The sequence below is a fragment of the Seriola dumerili genome, unplaced genomic scaffold (genome assembly GCF_002260705.1).
Source record: "Seriola dumerili isolate Sdu_G_001 unplaced genomic scaffold, Sdu_1.0 BDQW01000088.1, whole genome shotgun sequence".
In the NCBI taxonomy this organism is placed as follows: domain Eukaryota; kingdom Metazoa; phylum Chordata; class Actinopteri; order Carangiformes; family Carangidae; genus Seriola; species Seriola dumerili.
Genome location: NW_019174343.1, coordinates 5294255 through 5314370, shown reverse-complemented (window position 1 = coordinate 5314370; position 20116 = coordinate 5294255). Strand labels below are relative to the sequence as shown.

Sequence of the window (20116 nt, the reverse complement as noted above, 5' to 3'; positions counted from 1 at the left end):
TACAGCTCAAAAATATTCATCATCAATACCGAGGAATGAGTAATAGTTTGCAGGTGAACACTAATGTAATTTTGGAGGTGAAAAAGTATGCATTTCAAGGCTTATCAAAATGAGAAGAATCTTTGTTTAAAAAGCCTTGAAGGAAATGAAAATATTAGCCAAAAGCTAAAAGCTTGAATTAGCTTTTCTCCATTAACACAATGTATTAGAAACAGTGTGCTGCTGAGCCCTCTGCTGAGTTAAGCTGCAGATCTAAGCTGTTGCAGGGGTGCTGCCATTGAAGCTGGTGTGATGTCCTGTATTTGCACCTTGACACGTTGATGCCATGCTGCATTCAGCCTCAAGGGGGCAGAAGTGCACCACATCTGCATGTTTTAAACAAGCCAATCAAAACAGATTCAGGAGGAACATCATCATCTTCCAATGTGGCCTAACATGTTTCAGTTAAGAAAATAATTGCAGTGGCTTTACAGAAGGGAGATGTAGATCCATATTATTAATGTGTTTCCTATATGCTTTGAAAACTTCAGTATAATTTATAAAATGTAGCATTTAAAAAACCTGTCCAATCAAACTGACACAGCATATTTAAAAGGTCATATTGAATCGTTTGAGTCGGCTACTACAAACCTCGCAGTGATTCCACTGTTCTTTATAGTGTCGCTGTGCAGGCAGGCAGGTTTACTTACTAACTCACTGGTAACAATAAAGACGTAAAAGGGCTCTTTGTTATAGGTCTTAGTTTGTACAGCCTGGAGGCAGAAGCAGTGGAGAACTTGACAATAACACTGAACTCTGATTGAACTCCTCCTCAGACTTCACTTGCACCTCCTCTGTAGTGAGCTGCAGAGCTGCATCTCCAGCCTGTTTCATCCCCCACAGGTGTACAGAAAGCTTCTTTATATGTCGACAGCCACGAGGCTTTACAGTGCGGTGTGTGCAAAAAGCCTCAACGAGCGAGAGAGATCTGAGATACAGTGTGTTTCAATTAACTGACCCGCTCTCTGTTTCTTGATGATATTTCTGCATGTGGGAACAAATAAAATGGCACATATGACATGTCTTATTCTCTCTGTTTATATGAATAATAAACATGTGCATTTTGTACCATCACAACCCATGATAACTCATAGCTGGAGCTGTGATAGCACCTCTAAAGCTCTCATGTTTTATATACTGTATGTTGTGATGTTTTTACCATTGGATAGAGCCAGGCTAGCTGTTTACCTTAGTCTATATGCAAAGCTAAGCTAACTGTCTAACGGCTGTAGCTTCATATTTAACAGACAGACATATGGGAGATAACACAGGAGGGAAAATACATAAATAGATAAACGAAAACATTTATAAGCACGACAAAACATTTAATAAATGGTTTGTAACACACAATGAGCAGACATAAGCACATTTGTAAGTGTTTATTAATGTACATATTAATGCTCAGTATTTGCCACAACACTTAACTTCTCCTATGAAGACATATTTTATATTATCAAAATGTGTTTCTATATGTTGTTCATTATCTATACAACTGCCTCCTTCAATGGACGACCACAGGACGAGTTATAGTTGTTGACAAATATATTAATAAACACTTAAATCTGCTTTCAACATTAAAATCTGTTATGAGCCACTCATTAAATGTTTATATAGTGATTATAAATGCTAGATTATGGGTTGAAGTAAAGTTTTAAAAGAAGCAAAACACTATACAGTTATAACAGCTCTGATCCTAGTTGCTCCACTTGCATGGTGAAGATGAATACAATAACAATAACTTATTTTGTAGTAAAGATTTCAATTTATCATTAACTAAGACCAAGGACAGGCACATCGGGATGGGAGAAGCTGTGATTGGAGCACTGGGGGAAATGGGGGCGGGCTTAAATGCCCTGCACTCACATTCAAAGGTGTTTTTCAGAAGCTGAAGGTGGGTGGAGTTATTTAATCTTTATTTAATCAGGTTCAAGATAAACCTGAGAACTACAAAATGTCATAATCAGACAAATACACAATCAGCAAACGGAAATAACACAACTAAGACATGAATAAAAACGTTTACGAGAGTCATAAAATCTCCAGGGGTATGAAGGACTCATTTTAATTTAAAAGGTGCATAGTACCTAAAAAACAGTTATGCCAAGATCAGGGGGGACGTAAGGAATATCAAGTGGTTGCAGGATTGTGTTCTGCAGTTACAAATGGGTCCAAATTCATAAGGGGTGAAAAAGGTGACAAAGATGTTATGTTTATAAATTGCTTTCACAACCATTACGTCTACAAGGTAATTTAAATTCAGTTTCTGTCGTTTCCAGTGAGCTTGACATTTGCCCTTCTCTAGCGACTGTAACAAGTGTTCCATTTAAGCACAGACGGTGACAAATTAAAGGAAAAACCTGAGGAATGAATGGACAAACAGGAGTATGAAAATGATGTGAATCATATGCTGCGGCCTTCACAGTCACCAGATCTCAATTCATCTGAACACCTATGGGAGATTTTGGACCGATGTGTTAAAACACCTCATTAAAACTCCCTCCAGTAGAGTGCAGAGACTTGTAGAATCAATGGCAAGGAACATTGAAGCTGTTCTGGGGGCACATGGTGGCCCAACAACTTACTTCAGCACTTTATGTTATATTTTTTGCCTTTTATTCTGATAGTCACAGTGAGAGAGAGACGGGAAAGTCAGGGAAAGAGGGGATGACATGCAGCAAAAGGTCATGGGTCAGATTTGAAGTCAGGCCACCGCGGTTCTGACTTGCGCTAAACGCTCCACCAGGTGAGCCACCGGGGCAACGCCATGGGTCCATTTCAGCTAAATGTATAAACACCTCATATTCCAAGACAAATCCAAACAATAAGCAGTTTTATTACCTTGTGTTCATTACAGTATTTACATTGCTAATTTTAGCATAAAGAAAATAGACCCATCTGGGGCTAACGTTAATGTTAACTTGGCACTCAACATACACCAATCAGCCATAACATTATGACCACTGACAGTTGAAGTGAATAAGATAGATTATCTCCTTACAATGGCACCTGTCAGTGGGTGGGATATATTATGCAACAAGTGAACATTTAGTCCTTGAAGTTGATGTGTTGGAAGAAGCAAAATGGGTGTAAGCGTAAGGTTCTGCGCGACTTTGACAAGTGCCAAATTGTGACAGCTAGACGACTGGGTCAGAGCATCTTTGACTCGTACCACCTTCCTAAACATTGTTGCAGGCCTAGTCCACTCCTTCATGGGAATGGTATTGGCCTCTTTCAGCAGGACAATAGGCCCTGCCGAACAAGTGGTTTGAGGAACACAACGATGAGTTCAAGCTACAAAAATCATTTGTTGAATAATTACCTTACATTAAAAACAGCCATATTTCATTTCAATGGCATATGGCATACGATGCTTTTATCCACAATTTCAAGAGGGCTGTGTGTGTAGGCTACACCAAGACCTTTCATGACAGTGCTGTGAGGTCTTTACAGTAGAAGAAAACCAAGAATAAACAACCTAAGGTGGAGTTATGCTCGGGATCATGGGAGGTCACTGTACTCTGTGGATGATAAAAGCTATATTTGTCCCGTGCTAGCAGGTACAGGAGCGTGAGGCAGATTTCAATCAGCACACCGTCATGCCCACACAGCTCTAAGAAGAGCTCTCATCAGAAAACATGAGTAAAAACACTTGTATGGGTTTATCATGGGCCTTTAAGATTACTCATTTGGTTTGACTCATACAGCAGGTTTAAATAATAGAAAGGATAGCAACAGTTGCTAGGCAGTTAGCCAGCATTGAGTCAACTCACCCATTCTTTCATATTGTAATGAAGCAAATCATTCCCAAAAAAAAAAGAATCAAGCCTATCTCAGTTTGACAGAACCACTCTCCACCTTCCCTCTGCTGAGAAACAAGAAACTTACTTGTCCGCCTCGTCCCCCAGGAGGCCAGTGTTGGTTTTTATTTGTTAAAGATCAGAAATACATGGCAATTACTGAAAGGCCTTCACATAAACAACAGAGCATACCGTGTGTATGATTTGTTAAACCCTGGAGTCAGACCTCTAAGCACTCCTGCTGGTTGTAAATTAGCTTACTTTGGCCTCCCAGGTTAACACAGCATCGTATCACACACAGCGTGCACGAACAATGATTAGAAATCTTCTCATAAAACATGAAAATCTCTTTTGTTTGTTTGTTAGTAGTATATTTGCTTCAGTTTGGCTGCAGGTATGAACTGCCAGCACCACTAAGAGAAGCAATTATACAAGCAGAAGTGGTATAATGAGCCTAATTAGCAGAAGTAGTAAGAGGTGTAAAAACGGAAGGAGTGACAGTGGATGCTGATGAAATAGTGTCAAACGGCCAACCTAGTGTGGTAGTGTGGCATGTCCCCATATACAGAGACTTCGAATCTACAAATTGCATGTCATCATAGTAAATGTTAATGTAATTAAACATAGTAACAACTTAAAAAAGAGGAGGCAGAATGTTGATTAGGTAATAACTGATTATTATTATTATTATTAAATTATCCTACTATTTGACCCCTGACTGATAGCAGCTGCTACACCAAGGACAACTTTCAATCCATGGAGGTTTTACATTTCCACTCTCTGTATTAAAATTAGTAGGGGAAACATTAGTCCACACAGGCAGAGCCCAAAACGACATCATACATAGATGAGATTTATTTCTCTGTAGTGGCAGTAAACCCACTCTGAGCTAGCTGTGATTAGCATTGCTCATCTGGATCTCTGACTGAAATGTTGGAAGTGGAGTTGCATTGTGGGCAATCTAGGCACCAGGTTTTGACAAGGGAGAAGAATGCGTGGACTTGTTGTGTGTTGCATTGGTCCATCATGAGTCTGATGTATTAACATACCTTAACAGGTTTTGTTTGAAACATATGGAAGAATTTCACTGATCAGAAATTTGCACAATGATATTGAGTCCAGTGATATTGTCATCCCATCACATTGCCATTCATTGACATTAACAAATAACAACTGTTACTGTTGAAACGGGATGTTGCTTGATTGAAGCACAGATAGGAAAACTGCAATGATGGGATTTTACGGTTTCTTCTTTAAGCACAATGAGTTGGCCCATCAAAAGTTACAAAATCTGATAGTTTAAATACTACCAATGCTCATTGAAAATGCACACATTTCCCCCTAATCAATTCGACACGGCCCATAAAGACTACATGTTAACCAGCAGTCACTTCCAGTTATTTCCAAGCTGCTGCTGATATATGAATTCAATGCTGAATCTGTGAAGTACATTTTCTATGTTTGTTAATCTACTTTAACAGGTGTTGTTTGAAGAAAGAATTTCACTGATTAAAAAGTTGCATAATGACATTGAGTCCAGTGATATTGTAATCCCATTAGATTGCAGCCATTCAGGGACATTGAGAAATTACAACAGTTACTCACTTTTGAAACAGGATGTGGCTTTGATTGAAGAACTGACAAAAAAATAAAGAAATTTACAAAATGTGATATTTCATTTACTACCAGCAGTCATTGGTCTGCATAATGCAGAGGCTTTGCCCAAATCCTATTCAGAGGTCATAAACAGTCAGCCTGTCATTTCAATCAGACTGCAGGCTATGGTAGCCCTTTAGGGTCAAACTGTTGCATTTTGACTCTCTTTAAAGAAAATCGACATGATACTTTAAAAACATTAACCTTTCAGAAAAGATTTTTATGTCAATGCTCTTTGGAAAACAGATTATTTTCAAGAACTTACTGCATGACAGGACCTTAAAATCAACTAACATACGTGTATTTTATCGTCATTCCACCCAGGACTGTTTCTGACACATGAGCAGACCCCGTTCTGTCTCTGTTGAGAGGAAGAGCATGATTTTATTTTTCATCTCTACTTTGTGAGTTATGATGGCAAATGCTGAAAGAGGGAAATTGTAAAATAAAAAAACACTTGATGGCGATATGCTGAAAATAATTTTATTCTACCAAAGAGTTTAAAGGCAGCAGAAGCAGAAGTAGGTTTGATAAACACACCACTTACTGCTTCTTTACTGCAAACATTTGCTATTATTAAGTTTGGCTGAGGTGTTGTGGTACAGGTTTGCTTGAATTGACACACATAATTTAGAAACTGGCTTCAAGAATAATTTCCCAATTTTTGAGTTTAGTACTTTGTGCAAGAACTTACTGGAAATTCATACAAGGAACTAGGCAGCAGATCAGCAACAAACACAGCACAATACAAACATGCAAAGATAAATCCTGATCCCTAACTATGTCACGCATTTAAAGCTGTAGCTTCAGAGTGTTTATACTACGTAAACAACACTCATATCAACCACCGTTGGTCTTTTTTGATTCTGAGCTTATAAGAGGGCGGGGCAGTGAGACATTCTGTCGACATGTCAAATATTACATTTGCTTATTGTTGCTGTCCGGGAGATTCCCCTTGCCAAGTCCAGTTCCTGATTGAGTAAGTGAATTAGAGGCCATGTGCCTCTGTTCCTCTTTCTCTCTGCCTTATTAGCTGACACTCTGACATATCAGCAGAGAGCATCTGGTCCTGACAAGCAGCTGCTCAGGTAAGATCGATTGTATATTTACTCTGTAGAGCCACGTTGACATATTTTTGGAGATTTGTTCTCAAAGATTATATCTATAATGATGATCCAAAGTTAGGTCATATTCAAAAAACATACGAATACTCTGCAGGATTTAACCATGCCCTTGATTCTGACTTGTTTGATTGCATATTTGTTGCAGAGTATGTATGGATATTCATGGATGGACCTAAATAATGTATATATTGCAAAGAAATATTAACCTAATTTTCATGAAGAACTTTGTTGTCCTTTGATTTGAGAAGCAAAGAAGTATTACATGTTGTGTAAATTGTGATAAAAGGCTGCAACACAGATTAAGAAAGATTCACTGACCAACCACAACATTACAACAGGTAACAGGTTTTAATACCTAATATTCTGCATCATCAGTGTTGCTAGTGTTTTTGGATGTATATTTAGATGGAATAGAGTTGCTTTAGCTAAACTGAGTGCTGTTGTTTTGGTGTGTAGTCTGTGACGATAAGCAATTTTGGCTTCCTCTCTTTGATAAGCAGCTGTTTCACTCAATATTTTACACACAGTTTTGTTGAAAAGATACCATGGCCTATTGACTATCTAAATACAGAAAAGTAAACACTTTGACCTCTACTGCACCTCCGACCCACATAGAAACTTAAGAGAGCTTTCCACTGTTAGTCACATGTCTTCAATTTTTTCCGTTCAGTCTGTTTATTATTCAGTCTCTTCTTTCAGAGACTAAATCTATCATTCAAACATGCAACACACCACGGATGAAGCAACATCATCTGCAAACGAAAAAAACTGGTTAGATTTTGAATGACTGATGGAGCTCTTGATCACAGATCATCAGCATGTGACAGCTGAGTTTTAATGTCATGGCATATGCTAATACTTACTATATTACAGCTGTGTCTTAAAATGTAATGTACTCTTTTAGTTTGAATTGAATTATCTGAAGCGCATTTTCTACAGTGAAACCTTCAACATTTGTGTATCGAATCAACAAAGCACACTTAAAAGGGACAAAAAAATGGCAGAGCTGGCCTTTACTCTCAGCCTAATTTAATAAAACTCCAGCTTGCCTCCTTATCAGGGGTCATGTGGTTTCTCCTGCAGCACTGACAGTCAGCCCTTTCAGGCCTCAGCTGAAGCAGGAATGCATTTCCCAAAGCAGTGGTGGAAACTTTTCTCAACTACTTTGATCCTTTAAGTTCTTCTGCGCATTCACTTAAACAGGATTTTTAATACAGGACTTGTATTGGAGTATTTGTATGTTGTTGTATTGGTATATTTAATAAATGAGTACTTCTCCCACCACTGACCCAGGGACTTCACTCTGGATCTTCAAGTTTACAGAGTCTTGAAAATACTCGGAAAAAGAACTCCATACACACCCGATAGCGTAGATTATCTTTATCATGGAGAGTGGTAAATGATGACATTATTTAAAACCGAAAGAGCTGTGCTTTGAAAAGACACCCCTGACTTAAATAAATTTATGCTATGGGATATTTCAGTGAAGAATAAGGAAGCGGTAACTTTTAATGATAAAAAGTAAAAGTCCTCTAAATCAGGAAGTTTTCATTTATTGCTTTTCAAGTGCTCCTTGCAGAACAGCAAACATGTCAACCACACAAAAGCAGAAACTTCGCCTGATCTACTGGGGCAGGTTCATAAAAATAAAGAAGGTGAGAATTTTGCTCATGATCTTCCCCTTTTTTTTCTTTTTTTTTTTTTATCTCTCAACAGTCAAGATGTCTCTGTGCTGTTGGTTCATTCTGGTGGCTCTCATCTCTACGACCTCAAGCAAAAACCCTGGAGTAAAGGTCAAGCTGACACAAAAAGGCATTGAATATGGTAGGGTTTGCAGCAGAAGTTTCTTCTTCTAGTTGGCCTCTCTTTGAAGTGCCTTGAATTTCTCATCCTCCAGTTTTCTCTGGTTTTGTTAGGCAGACAACTGGGCATGGCTTCGATCCAGCAGAAACTCAAAACCATCAAAATCCCAGACATGTCAGGAAAACAGAGGGTGTCTCCTATCGGCAAAGTCAAGTACAGTTTGTCGAAGTAAGGCGGCTCTATATGTTCGGCACTCATGAAAATTCTGTTGGTGAAGGTGATGTTTTATTAACTGAGCATTTTGTTTATTCCAGTATTCAAATAGTGAACGTGGGCTTACCAGAGTCTGGAGTGACTCTTGTCCCGGGGACTGGCGTCAGACTGTCCATTGGTAATGCCAACCTCAGTCTGCGTGGAAGGTGGAGGGTCAAGTATTTCCGAATAATGTGAGTGAGAAAAGAAAACCTCCACCTCCCACGGCACATTTAAATCTATTTTGTGATATTTCTGCTGCAGCGGCGCCTCCTCTCTCTCCCAACAGAAAGGACAGGGGCTCATTTGATTTGAGTGTGACTGGACTCAGCATCAGCCCAAGCATCGCCGTCAAGAGTGACGAGAGAGGCCGACCAGCGGTGAGTGCTGTCAACTGTGCTGCTACTGTCAGCAGCGTGAGGGTCAAGTTCCACGGTGGAGCCAGGTAAAATAGGCCCTGCTGGGCATATTACAGTACATTTGAACCTATGTGAGGGAATATCAATGTCAGCTTCCGGTTTTACTTGTCATGCTTGATGGACTGAATACTTCCCTAATTGCTGTGGTTGCTTTTTCTTTCAGCTGGCTGTACAATCTCTTCAAAAAATTCATTAACAGGGCTCTGCAAAAGACAGTGCAGAAACAGGTGAGGGGAAACCAGCCTGTTTTTGATGACCACCCTCCCTCTCTGGGGATCTTATTGCCAAAGCATCTGATTTCACCACTAGGGGTCCTCCTAAATGCAGCTAAAAGATTCCTCTTAAGATTTGTTCACAAAGCTGCCCAGAGCAGCTTCTACTGGGGAACTCCTGAGCTAAAAGACGGGGTTGGGGTTGAGCCTGCTGCTACGGATGACATCATAATTCATGAATGAACTTCCTCGGGTTCCTTCCTAGAGTAACAGTACCAATAAATTAATGTGAAACTACAAGTGAAAGTCTTGTATTCAAAATACTATGCATAAGTGAAGAAGTGTTACCAGCAAAATGTACTTTAAAGTATCAAAAGTGAAAGTATTGATTCTGTAGTATAATGGCTCCTGTGATTTTGACATTATTAGATAGTCATTACTGATGCATTTATGTGTACGCTGCATGGAGAGATACATAAGAGTTTGTCTCTTCTTTATTGTGACAGATGTGCCCTCTGGTGGCCAACGCAATATCTGATCTGAACCCTCAGCTGAAAACTCTCAATGGTAAAACATCCATGTACAAACAACATCCATCAAACACGTTTAGCTGTTTCTCTGACGCTGAATGTATGAGTGACTTTCTGCTTCCCTGCAGTTCTGGCCAAGGTAGACAAGCATGCAGAGATTGAATATTCCATGGTGGCATCACCCACAGTTACAAAGTCTTCTTTAGACTTGAGCTTGAAGGTAAAGAGTTTTACCTCTTACTTTCTTAAACCTTTCTACATTTTAGAATCTGACAGTGCAAGGTGATGATAAACAAACAAACTGTCATTGTTTTTCTGCCTCTCTCTTTTCGTCTTCTGCCCTTTAGGGAGAATTTTACAAGATTGGGGGGCATCAGGAGCCTCCATTCTCCCCCGTGGCCTTTTCCCTGCCGCCCCAGATCAACAACATGTTGTACATGGGCATGTCCTCCTTCACTGTCAACTCTGCAGGCTTTGTCTACAACAGAGCTGGAGTCCTCACCCTGAGCATCACCGATGACATGGTCAGTGTTTTTTTCGAAAGCTTAGCCTTGAAAGCTACCAATTACTTTACATTAGAAGAAGTTGAACTACAGCAAAGCTACCATAAGGAGAAATCTAGTTTTGTTAACTAAAGCCACTTACAAAATGTTTTTTTTAAACTACTCAAAGTGACAATGTACAAATACAAAAAAGTCACATGCCAGCAAAAAAGTACCATCCAGTTAAGTTTATTGCAAAACCATAAAAAAAAAATTTTTTTAAAAAGCAACTATTCATGGGAAAGTGCTGGAACGTCAGCTTTGGTTTTGTAAACAATAACTGTGAGTGCGGCCATGATGATTCTTCCTAAGACTGAGGTTCAGGAGGTTAATCCATGATGATGTAGCTGTGTGACCACTGAGCAACGCCCACCCTTGACTTTTGCACTTGCACTAAACAAAGGTCAGGTGTGTGGTGGCGGCTGCCTGACGAATGCATTGTCTGGACATGTCTTCACAGTGCTCACAGTGAATGAACAAGAGGGTGGGGCTGTTCAATTACAGAAGAGAAGCAATGGTTCAAAGAATAAAAATAAAAATTGTTCCTCTCCATTGATGACCCAACATTGTTTTTTAATTTCATTTAACTACATAAAAATGGCAAAAAAAAAGTTCATTTCTGAAAATGTAGTTAAACTACTGGTTTGATTACATGTAGTTCACTACTCCCCAACAGTGGATATGGTGAGCTGCTCCCTCTTGATATCTTACTGAATTTTCTTTCCTGACGTCTCACTGACTTTCACCCTCTCTCATTCTGTCACAACAGATCCCGAAAATCTCTCCCGTCCGACTCAGCACCAGGACATTTGGGACCTTCATCCCGGAGGTGACAAACACATTCCACTGATTTGATAAGAAACATCACCTTCACTGGAAGTTTGTCGGGTATATATCTCTCGTGTATTTTCAGATCAGCAGGCGTTTCCCAGGTCTGTTGGTAAAACTGCAGGTGAAGACGGTGAAAGATCCCGTCGTCACCTTTGAGCCCAACAATGCTACCATTCAGGCCACCGGCAGCGTGACGGCCTTCGCTATCCAACCCAACAGCACACTTACCCCCCTCTTCGTCCTGAACTTGGTGGGTTAAACAGCCGGCACGACAACAAGCCACTGTGTGATTCAGAAAAACACTGAAACTCTCTCACCATATTTATCTCACGTTACAGGACACCAGTGTCAGCACCAAACTGTTTGTCAGTGGAATGAGGCTGGCTGGAGCTGTCTCCCTCAACAAGTGAGTTACTTAAAAATCAGGACTTGTTCTCAGAGGAGAAAAACGGGGGCCAAAAGGTCCCTGTAGAGATGAACATCACGGTCTAATTTTGCCTCATTTGCAGAATGGCTCTGACCCTGGGGACAAGTTATGTGGGAAAATTTGAGGTGAGAGATGAATTTTAACACGAGTCCCAGTGTGTTTCATCAGCTCCAAGTCAACGAACTAACCCCAACCCCTCACCTACAGGTCAGTTCCCTCAGCAGCATCCTGTCAGTCGTCCTCAGATTGGTAGTCATACCCCAAGTGAATGGTGAGTTTGTGAATTTTCGGTTTGTATTCTGTATTAACTAGGTGCCGTGTCAAGTACGCAGACTGTTACATGCAGATCAACACTGAGCACAGAGTTCAGGGGATTTTTTTTTAGACTCTGATGTAAGTTTCAAATCCAATCTACTTAATGCCTTCATTTCAAGCAGGCTATACCAGTGGGTCCCAACCTTTTTTTTGTCTTTTTGTTTGGTATCGACACCAGCCATTATGTTCCTCATTTGTCCATTTGAACTGAGTTTCAATTAAATGGCATTTAACACTCTTAATTATATAAAAAGTGGATACTGATACAACATTTTTAGCCATTTGAGCAACAAACCACTTTGGTCCAAACTGAAATTTCATGGACCGCCATAAAACTATATACAGACATCCATGGTTCTCACACAATGTGTCCTAATGACTCTGGTGATCTGCAGACTTTTCTTCTAGTGCCACCATATGTTGAGATTTTGCTTTTTATTGAAATATCTTGACAACTATTGGATGGATTGCAGTGAAATTTGGTTCATGAATTGAATTGCAGGATGGGTGATTTGTGATCACTTTGATTCCCTGAACTTTAATCTAACGCCATCATCAGATCTAAATACTTTGATTGTCGACTAAGTGCCTGCAAAACAAAATACCAAAGGTTTTCAGTCATACTACTACTACTACTGAGAAAAGCACTTTCCATTTCTTTTAGTTACTTTGACTTCTCTGCTTGCTATCTGGTTTTCACCCTTTCTCAATCCAAACAAATGGTGTAAAGGTTTTAAAACTTACTGAGGTTGATGGAAGCAGTAGCCTGTGCAATCAGCCAATCGGAGCTGGCAGTTTATTGGTTACTTTGTAAACAGATACACTACAGACCATCCTTGCCAAAATATCATCGAACACAATTACAGTCAGTGAGTGAGACAAACACAGGGGGAGAGATGAGATGAGAGACAACAGTCGCAGAAATAAATGAGGAATGTGGGGGAGTGAGAAGTAAGAGGGAAAGAAAGAGAGAGGGAGGTGTTAAAGCTGTTAAATTGTTAAGATGGACTACCTGGATTAGGGTATATATATCTTTTTTTAATTCATACCATATCAAAGTCTCTCTGATCACCCTCTGCTAATTTACTAAATATCCTCACCCCCCCAGTCGGAGGAGACAGGAAATGTGTCTTTCTTGTTGCCCTTTTTAAAGAACTTTGTATTTGTTTTTATATAACCACTTCGCATATTGATAGCATCTTTAAATTTTCATCAAGTTTTGTTTTTTCATTTTCATTGTAATAAGGTTCCACCAGTTTAAAAGTTGTTAATTACCCTCTCAGCATGCGTGTGGTGTTTACTGTATTTCTTTTTCATGTTTATCATCTTTTTATGCAAAGCACTTTGAGCTGCATTTAATGCATGAATTGTGCTGTATAATTATCTTGTGTTATAAATCCAACCTTAATAATATCATTATAATGTTTGCCACATTGGATTTCTGTGACTAGTTAATCTAAATGTATTCATTTTGCTCCACAGTTCAACTTGCAAAGGGATACCCACTTCCTGCAATTGGAAAGATGAAGCTTGTGAACACTCAGGTTCAGGTCCTGAAGGTCAGAGACATTATATTCTCGATAAAAGTACCTGCATGTGTTACATGTATTATATCACTGGCATTTTATGAGGGCTAATCTGACATTAAGAACATGGTAGAAAACATCTTAAATATCTAATTGATTAACAGAATTAATCATCTCAGAGCTGCTATTAACTGCTGTTGCTGTGCTTTTCTCCAGGACTACATGCTGATTGGAACAGATGTTCAGTTTGCAAGTTAAGCTGCATGCCTTAAAACTCCCAGGATGCCTTTCTGCACTGAAGCATGTAGGAACAATCACAGCAAGAGCACAACTACCTGACAGAGAAATTTCGAAGAAATCAAGTGTTGTGCAAGTATTACTTCTCCTGCAAACCTGAGAAAAGCATGCCTCTGGTTTGCATTTGGATCTCACATCAGATTTTTATCTTTTCTTTTTTTTTTTATATATACTGTATATTGTTTTTTCTTTTAAATGTGAACTGTGTCCAGCTTTTCTACATATGAAATGTAGCGAACCTCTCCACGAGGGTTTACTGCAGCCCTGTCATAACAGGCGACAGTCTGCAGGAGGACGGGGGGGGATTTGCTGCTGTCACCATAATCATCTTTTTTGAAATAACGTGCTCCTTCCAAAGCAGATCACAGCACTTTCTCTTGCTGACTTTAGGCAAATTCTTTCTCAAAGTTTCCAACTTTGTAGCTCACGCAGCGATTGTATAAATGTGCTGACCAAATGACATTTTTAAACCAGTTTGGAAAATGTCCACAAAAAAATTAAAAAAAAATGCCATGACATCAATCTGGCACCACTGCTGACAGCAAAACAGACAGTATTCTTTTAATTTACATCGTCCAAACAGGTTTCAGTATCTTAAGTAGTTTAATATGTACATACACACAGACGGTACCGACAGCATAAATAATCCATTGCAGTTTTCGTAGCTCATCGTCTGTAAAAAAAAAAAAAAAAAAAAAAAAAAAAAAACAGCCTCCATGTATCTTCAAAGTCAAACAAGAGAATAGAACAAAGTGTGTTGTCATCTGTGTCAATCAATGGCAGGTTTGAATCACGGTGTCGACCGAGGCCACACGTTCATCAACCTGGTGAGTAGGCAGAGTCTCACAGTGCTTCACTGAGCCTCTCAGGGAGCTGTGACCGAGGGCTCGACCTCTCAGGCTCTGGGAGTTGGCCGACGATATCTACGTTAAACACACACACAAAACATCAAAACAATGAATGACTGAATGATGAAATCTCTGAAAAGTACCGTACTGTGATGATTGTTGAAATGATAGTCCTAACGCTCAGTGGGAGAAAACATGCTTTTTCATGCTGTTATCTTTTACCTTTGATTTTATGGTTGTTATGTCACAGCTTGACATGAGTTTTAAGTGACTTTATTAAAGGTGTACCTATACCCCAACATCTGGAAATGTTTATTTTGTGACTATTACGGAGAGACTTGTCATCTCCATCTCATACTGATAACTGGGTCTTTGAGGGTGACAGCGATGTTAGTATTTGAGAGATGGTGACATTACAACAACATAAACACATAATATACAATATATGTTATTATTTTAAAATTATCCTTATTAAGAGTTGCATGCTCAAAAACTGAGCTGATCTGCTTCATCAGGACTGTGTGCATTTGATCAGATTGAACTGACAGCGATGAAACAGACTGTCGTCAGATTCAGATTCAGATGTTCCTGAATCCTGATTGGTGCACACAAGTACATGACATCACCTTTTTTCCTACTGAGCCACACACACCCACTCCAAACCAGTGAGAGGATAAATGAGAAATACAGAAACTTTCTCAGGTGAAATAACCAACGCTGTTCTAACTAAAATAGTGTTAAAAAAAATCTTCTTTCTAACAACCTTAAAATATCTTTGGCATTTGATTACAGCAACTTCTTGTCACTTAATTTGCACCACTACTAATAAATCTGTGATAATTTTATATCTACCAATATTATCAGCCGTATCTGTCACACTCTATTTGGAAGAAGATTTAAAAATGTGCTGACTAGGACGATCTGTATGAACCGAGCCCTACCTTCACCAGCACATAGTCTCCAGCATTGATCGGTGCAGTGTTGGATTCTGGGAACTGAGCAGCAACGTCCTCTTTGGGGAAAATCACTTTCATATTGCCATCAGTTCTCCCACACAGGTCCTCGGCTGATCTTTTACTTTTCTGCATCAAAATGAAACCCAGAGATGAGCAGTGTTGCTTGGTAACAACCTGGTAAAAGTACAACATCCATATACCCATTTTCTAAACCATTTATCCTGTGCAGGGTCACAGCAGGGTGATAAATATATAGTAGATATCATATGTATTAAAGAGTGAGCCTAACACTGCTAACAAGTCACCGTGTGCCAGTCATGTGTGCAGTACTCACTCCCTCCACCAGGACGAGCCGCGTGCTGCCGATGAGAGCGGCGTTGACCCTCGCAGCTTCCTCCCTGAACACACTGATACACTCCTCCAGCCTCCGCCGCTTCACCTCTGCCGGCACGTCATCCTGCAGCCGATGGTAGGCGTTGGTTTTCTGGGTAAGATGAGGGAGACTGGGGTTTAATTCTAAACTTGACAAAAGATTTTTTGGTGTAATATACATGCACACTACAAACGCACAAGAGCTCACCTTCCTCATACTGTAGGCAAAAAGGAATCCCACGTTGTAGCCCACCTCTCTGATCAGAGACAGAGTCTGCTGGTGGTCGTCTTCCGTTTCACCGCAGAAGCCGGAGATGAAGTCACTGCTGAGACTCACCTCTGACACACAGACAGAAATGATGTTTAACACACCAGGGTTCAGGGTTTTCTGTTCTCTTTAATGTTTAATCCCTCTGCAGATATAGCTGTATTATTCATCAACAAGTGGCTCTGTTGCATCTTTTTAAGTATTTGGCTTGAGATTTCTTTGGGGCTGCGGACAATATTTGACCACCAGCTTAAACCTTCTATTATCACGCTAAACTGCATGTTCACGTTATATATGTTTTAATATCTTTCCATTGTGCAACTTCAGTGTGTTTGAGGACAAGTCTGGCCACATAATATAAAGATTTCTCACTATGTGCAAGTGCAAAATAGGTGGAAACGAAATAAAGCTGGAGACAAAATAAAGAAAAACCTGATTTCCATAACCTACCTGGGATGATTTTCTTAATGTTCTTCACAAGATCAAGGTAAGCCTCTCTTGTGTAGCTGTATTTTCATTTTTTTTTTTTTTAAAGAAAAAGAGGCGTTATCAGAACACTTACTAACATTTTAAGAGACTTTATAAACTGAATTGCACGGCGGTTTCTTACCCACGACGCATTGCTTTCAGGACCTGGCTGCTCCCGCTCTGGGCTGGAAGGTGAATCTGGTTGCAGATGTTTCTTCGTTCTGCAATCAGATGCAAAACCTGTGAACACCAACGCAGAAACCAGGTCAGCGAGCGTCAGTCAGCCAAGTTAATATGGGACTTACACACAGAAACAGACAGGGGTTCGGTCTTGTTAGTTGGCACTTTGTTGAACATCTGTATTTGTCATCTGACAAGTTGGAAATCAACACTGGACTGTCATGAGACTGTGTGATTTTGAGAATGTGTTTTCAGCAGCTGCTCTGTCAACAGAATTTTTTTTAAAAAGCTGACCTCGTCAGGAAAATCCTTGGGATGAGGGGAGGTGAATCTGATCCTCATGTCGGGATCGATGAGTGACACTCGGTCCAGCAGGTCGGAGAAGCGCAGGCCTCCCTGTTTTGTTCGGTAAACCGTCTTGAAGCCGCGGCTGTGCTGGGTCAGGTCTGAGCCGCAGAACTGTTCTTCTGACGTGTCTCTGTAGCTGTTGACGTTCTGACCCAGCAACGTCACCTCCTTCACACCCTGAGGAAAACATCCACCACACAAGCACTAGTCAGGGACGCTGTTCACTCTGGAATGTTAATATTAATCTTGAACTCTGAGTTTAACCTAGCAATCGATACCAAGTGTCAATCTGAGCTATTCATCTTAATGTACAGAACAGATCTCTGTAGACCCACACGCAAATGATATATATACTGTGTATATATATATATATATATATATATATACAAATAAAATAAAACGTACATTTAAAAATGATATATAAAACCTATTAGAAATTGGAACATATCTAAATTTATATCCATCATAAGCCTGTCAATATACAGTATGTTGGTATTAAATACAGTTGGGTCCAAAAGTCCGAGGCAACTTTCCCAGAATGGGAAGATAGATATTAGAATTAGTGAAAAACATAATTAGGCATATAGAATTTGTATATGTATGTTGTTTTAATAAACCTATACATATAAATGAAATATATATTGTTAGCATATATGCTTGCAACATATAAAAATTAATCACAGATATTTTTCATGTAAATATACAAATTTTACTATGAGTATTTGTATGTTATAAACTTATATCTTCATATATCCAGAGAATGTATATATATGATCACAGTATATGTCATATATTACACCTCTTAGTTGGTACCTAGCTTGAGAGGTTACAGTTACACCATTAAACTAAAATGTAATCAAATTTTCTCTAATACAAGTTCAGTTAAGTTGCCATATATCACAGTTACTCATGTTAGAAATGATCTGAAAAAACAGTTGCTCACACAAAACTTTACTTCTGAGGACGTTAATTAGAAAAATATTATTGTCTAACAAACCCGTTGTCTAACAGCCCTATTGTCAGTGCAGTCATTGGTCTAACAGTAATGAAACCCCTCAGTTATAAACAAGTGTAGGAAACTGACTGACTTCATCATTGAGGCCATAACTTGCCTGGTCAGAGAGCAGACGAACTTCCTCAAGAATAGAGCTGACAGGTCGACTCCTCTCTCTGCCTCGGGTGAAGGGGACGATGCAGTAACTGCACATGTTGTCACAGCCTCGCATGATGGACCTGCCGGACACATAAAGCCATCAGATGGTACCTTATAAAGACTAAGAGCTGCTGAGACTTAACAGGAGGTGGTGTGGAGGGCGAATAACCTCCCCCAAAACCATCATTGCCACTTAACAAATCCACACACTCACACAAAAGCACTGTGTCCCTGAGGGGCATAGTGGACAGGCATGATGTCAGCATAGGTCTCTTCTAAAGACAGCAGCACGTTGCTCGCCTGAAGACCTCCGTCAGCTACAGTCAAGAGGCGGGGGAGGTCGCGGTACGCATCTGGACCTGCGAGAACGTCTACCAGCTTCTCCCGCTCCAGCAGCTCAGTCTTCAACCTCTCTGCCATGCAACCTGGAGAGACACACCCATTAACATTTCTCAGTAGCCGCTGTAATCCAATCACATATGTGTACATTAGTGAACTCACTTACCTAAAATCCCAATTTTCATTGGTGTGTGGGTCTTTAACCGTTTTCTTTTCATAGCTGTTAGCTGCTTTAGTCTATTCCAAATGGTCTGTTCAGCTTTTTCTCTGTTATGAAACGAGATGAGGTTTCTCTGTTAGTTGGTGCATCTAGCGTGTGAAAACCTTGTGATGCATATTTTACAAAGTTTATATAATTGTTGCACATACAAAAGCAGCCATTTAGGTTATTCCTGAGACTGTAACATTAACATTAAGTAACATTTAAGCTACAACACTATCTTACCTTATGGAGCATGTAACCAGAAGGACAACGTCTGCCTGCAAGCAGAAAAAGACATTTTTCCTAACTGCGCTGACTGATTAAAATGGTAAAATAAAAGCAGAACTCAGCTGTACCTCATTTAAATCACTCGTGCGTAGATATCCCTTCCTCTGTAGTATGGACCAGGCTATCTCTGTGTCGTTTACATTCATTTGACATCCATAGGTTTCAAAATACACTGGAGCAAAAACAAAACACAGATTCAGCATTTGTCCCAGACAATCAACATGAACTCTGTCAATAGCCTTCAATCACAAAGACTAACCTCTCCTTGAATTCCCCATCTCCAAGTCCTCAGAGAGATAACCATGTCTGTCTGAGGACTCTTCATCTGCAGGTTGAGTCTTATTAACTGAAACTCCTTTGATGAAATCCTGAAAATTTGGACCAGAGGACAACTGGGTCCTGAACCTGTCCACAGCTGTCCTCCTCTGTCTTGAAGTGACACTGGCCTTAGCTAAATTAGAGCAATATCTGGTTGGGATACACCTGACAGGTATCCAGTGTTGGGGAAGAGTAAACAAGGGTTTTAAAGTCCTGAGGAATTCCATGCTTAGCTAGCTATAGCACAAAGAGCAAAGGCTAACTGAAAGCTCTAACAGAACAACTCAGTGAGTTGCCGTAGCACTAACTCGTAGCTGACATTTTGTTGTTTTTCTTGCTGAATAAGTTACTGCATGTGTGCGAGCTGCATTGGCTAAATGTCATTCACGCACTTCTCAAGTGGAGCCAAAGCTGTCTAAATGTCAAGAAGGGTATCTCCCCCTTCCTAAGTAACGTTACACAAACCCGGAAAAGCGTCTTAATGAAAATGTTTTTATGTATCGGTGTTAGTTTTGGGAACAGTGGCATGAGCTCTAGCTTATAACAGCTAATGTACAACTACCAAAACTATTAAGAATGATATACGCTTTTGAATTCAGCTGTACA

The 20116-nt window shown here is 39.8% G+C and overlaps 2 protein-coding genes across 2 annotated transcripts; one reads left to right on the top strand and one right to left on the bottom strand.

Annotated features, from left to right (window-relative positions):
* The first annotated feature begins 6477 nt into the window (after positions 1–6477).
* Positions 6478–14478, top strand: LOC111221525 (bactericidal permeability-increasing protein-like). The gene is made up of 16 exons (XM_022744953.1): positions 6478–6580; positions 8333–8440; positions 8533–8647; positions 8734–8865; positions 8961–9116; positions 9254–9317; positions 9809–9869; positions 9961–10052; positions 10180–10356; positions 11144–11203; positions 11288–11455; positions 11544–11611; positions 11715–11757; positions 11840–11903; positions 13430–13506; positions 13690–14478. Exons 2-16 carry the CDS (start codon positions 8338–8340, stop codon positions 13729–13731), a joined length of 1422 nt encoding a protein of 473 aa, XP_022600674.1. The 5' UTR covers positions 6478–6580; positions 8333–8337; the 3' UTR covers positions 13732–14478.
* On the bottom strand, positions 13925–19885 carry cdk5rap1 (CDK5 regulatory subunit associated protein 1). The gene is made up of 13 exons (XM_022744954.1): positions 19452–19885; positions 19261–19364; positions 19148–19182; positions 18869–18969; positions 18578–18788; positions 18323–18443; positions 17157–17387; positions 16825–16922; positions 16665–16720; positions 16155–16285; positions 15909–16058; positions 15560–15700; positions 13925–14693 (listed from the first exon to the last, which is right to left on the bottom strand). The coding sequence occupies exons 1-13, from the start codon at positions 19735–19737 to the stop codon at positions 14544–14546; spliced, it is 1815 nt and encodes a 604-aa protein (XP_022600675.1). The 5' UTR covers positions 19738–19885; the 3' UTR covers positions 13925–14543.
* Positions 19886–20116: the final 231 nt, after the last annotated feature.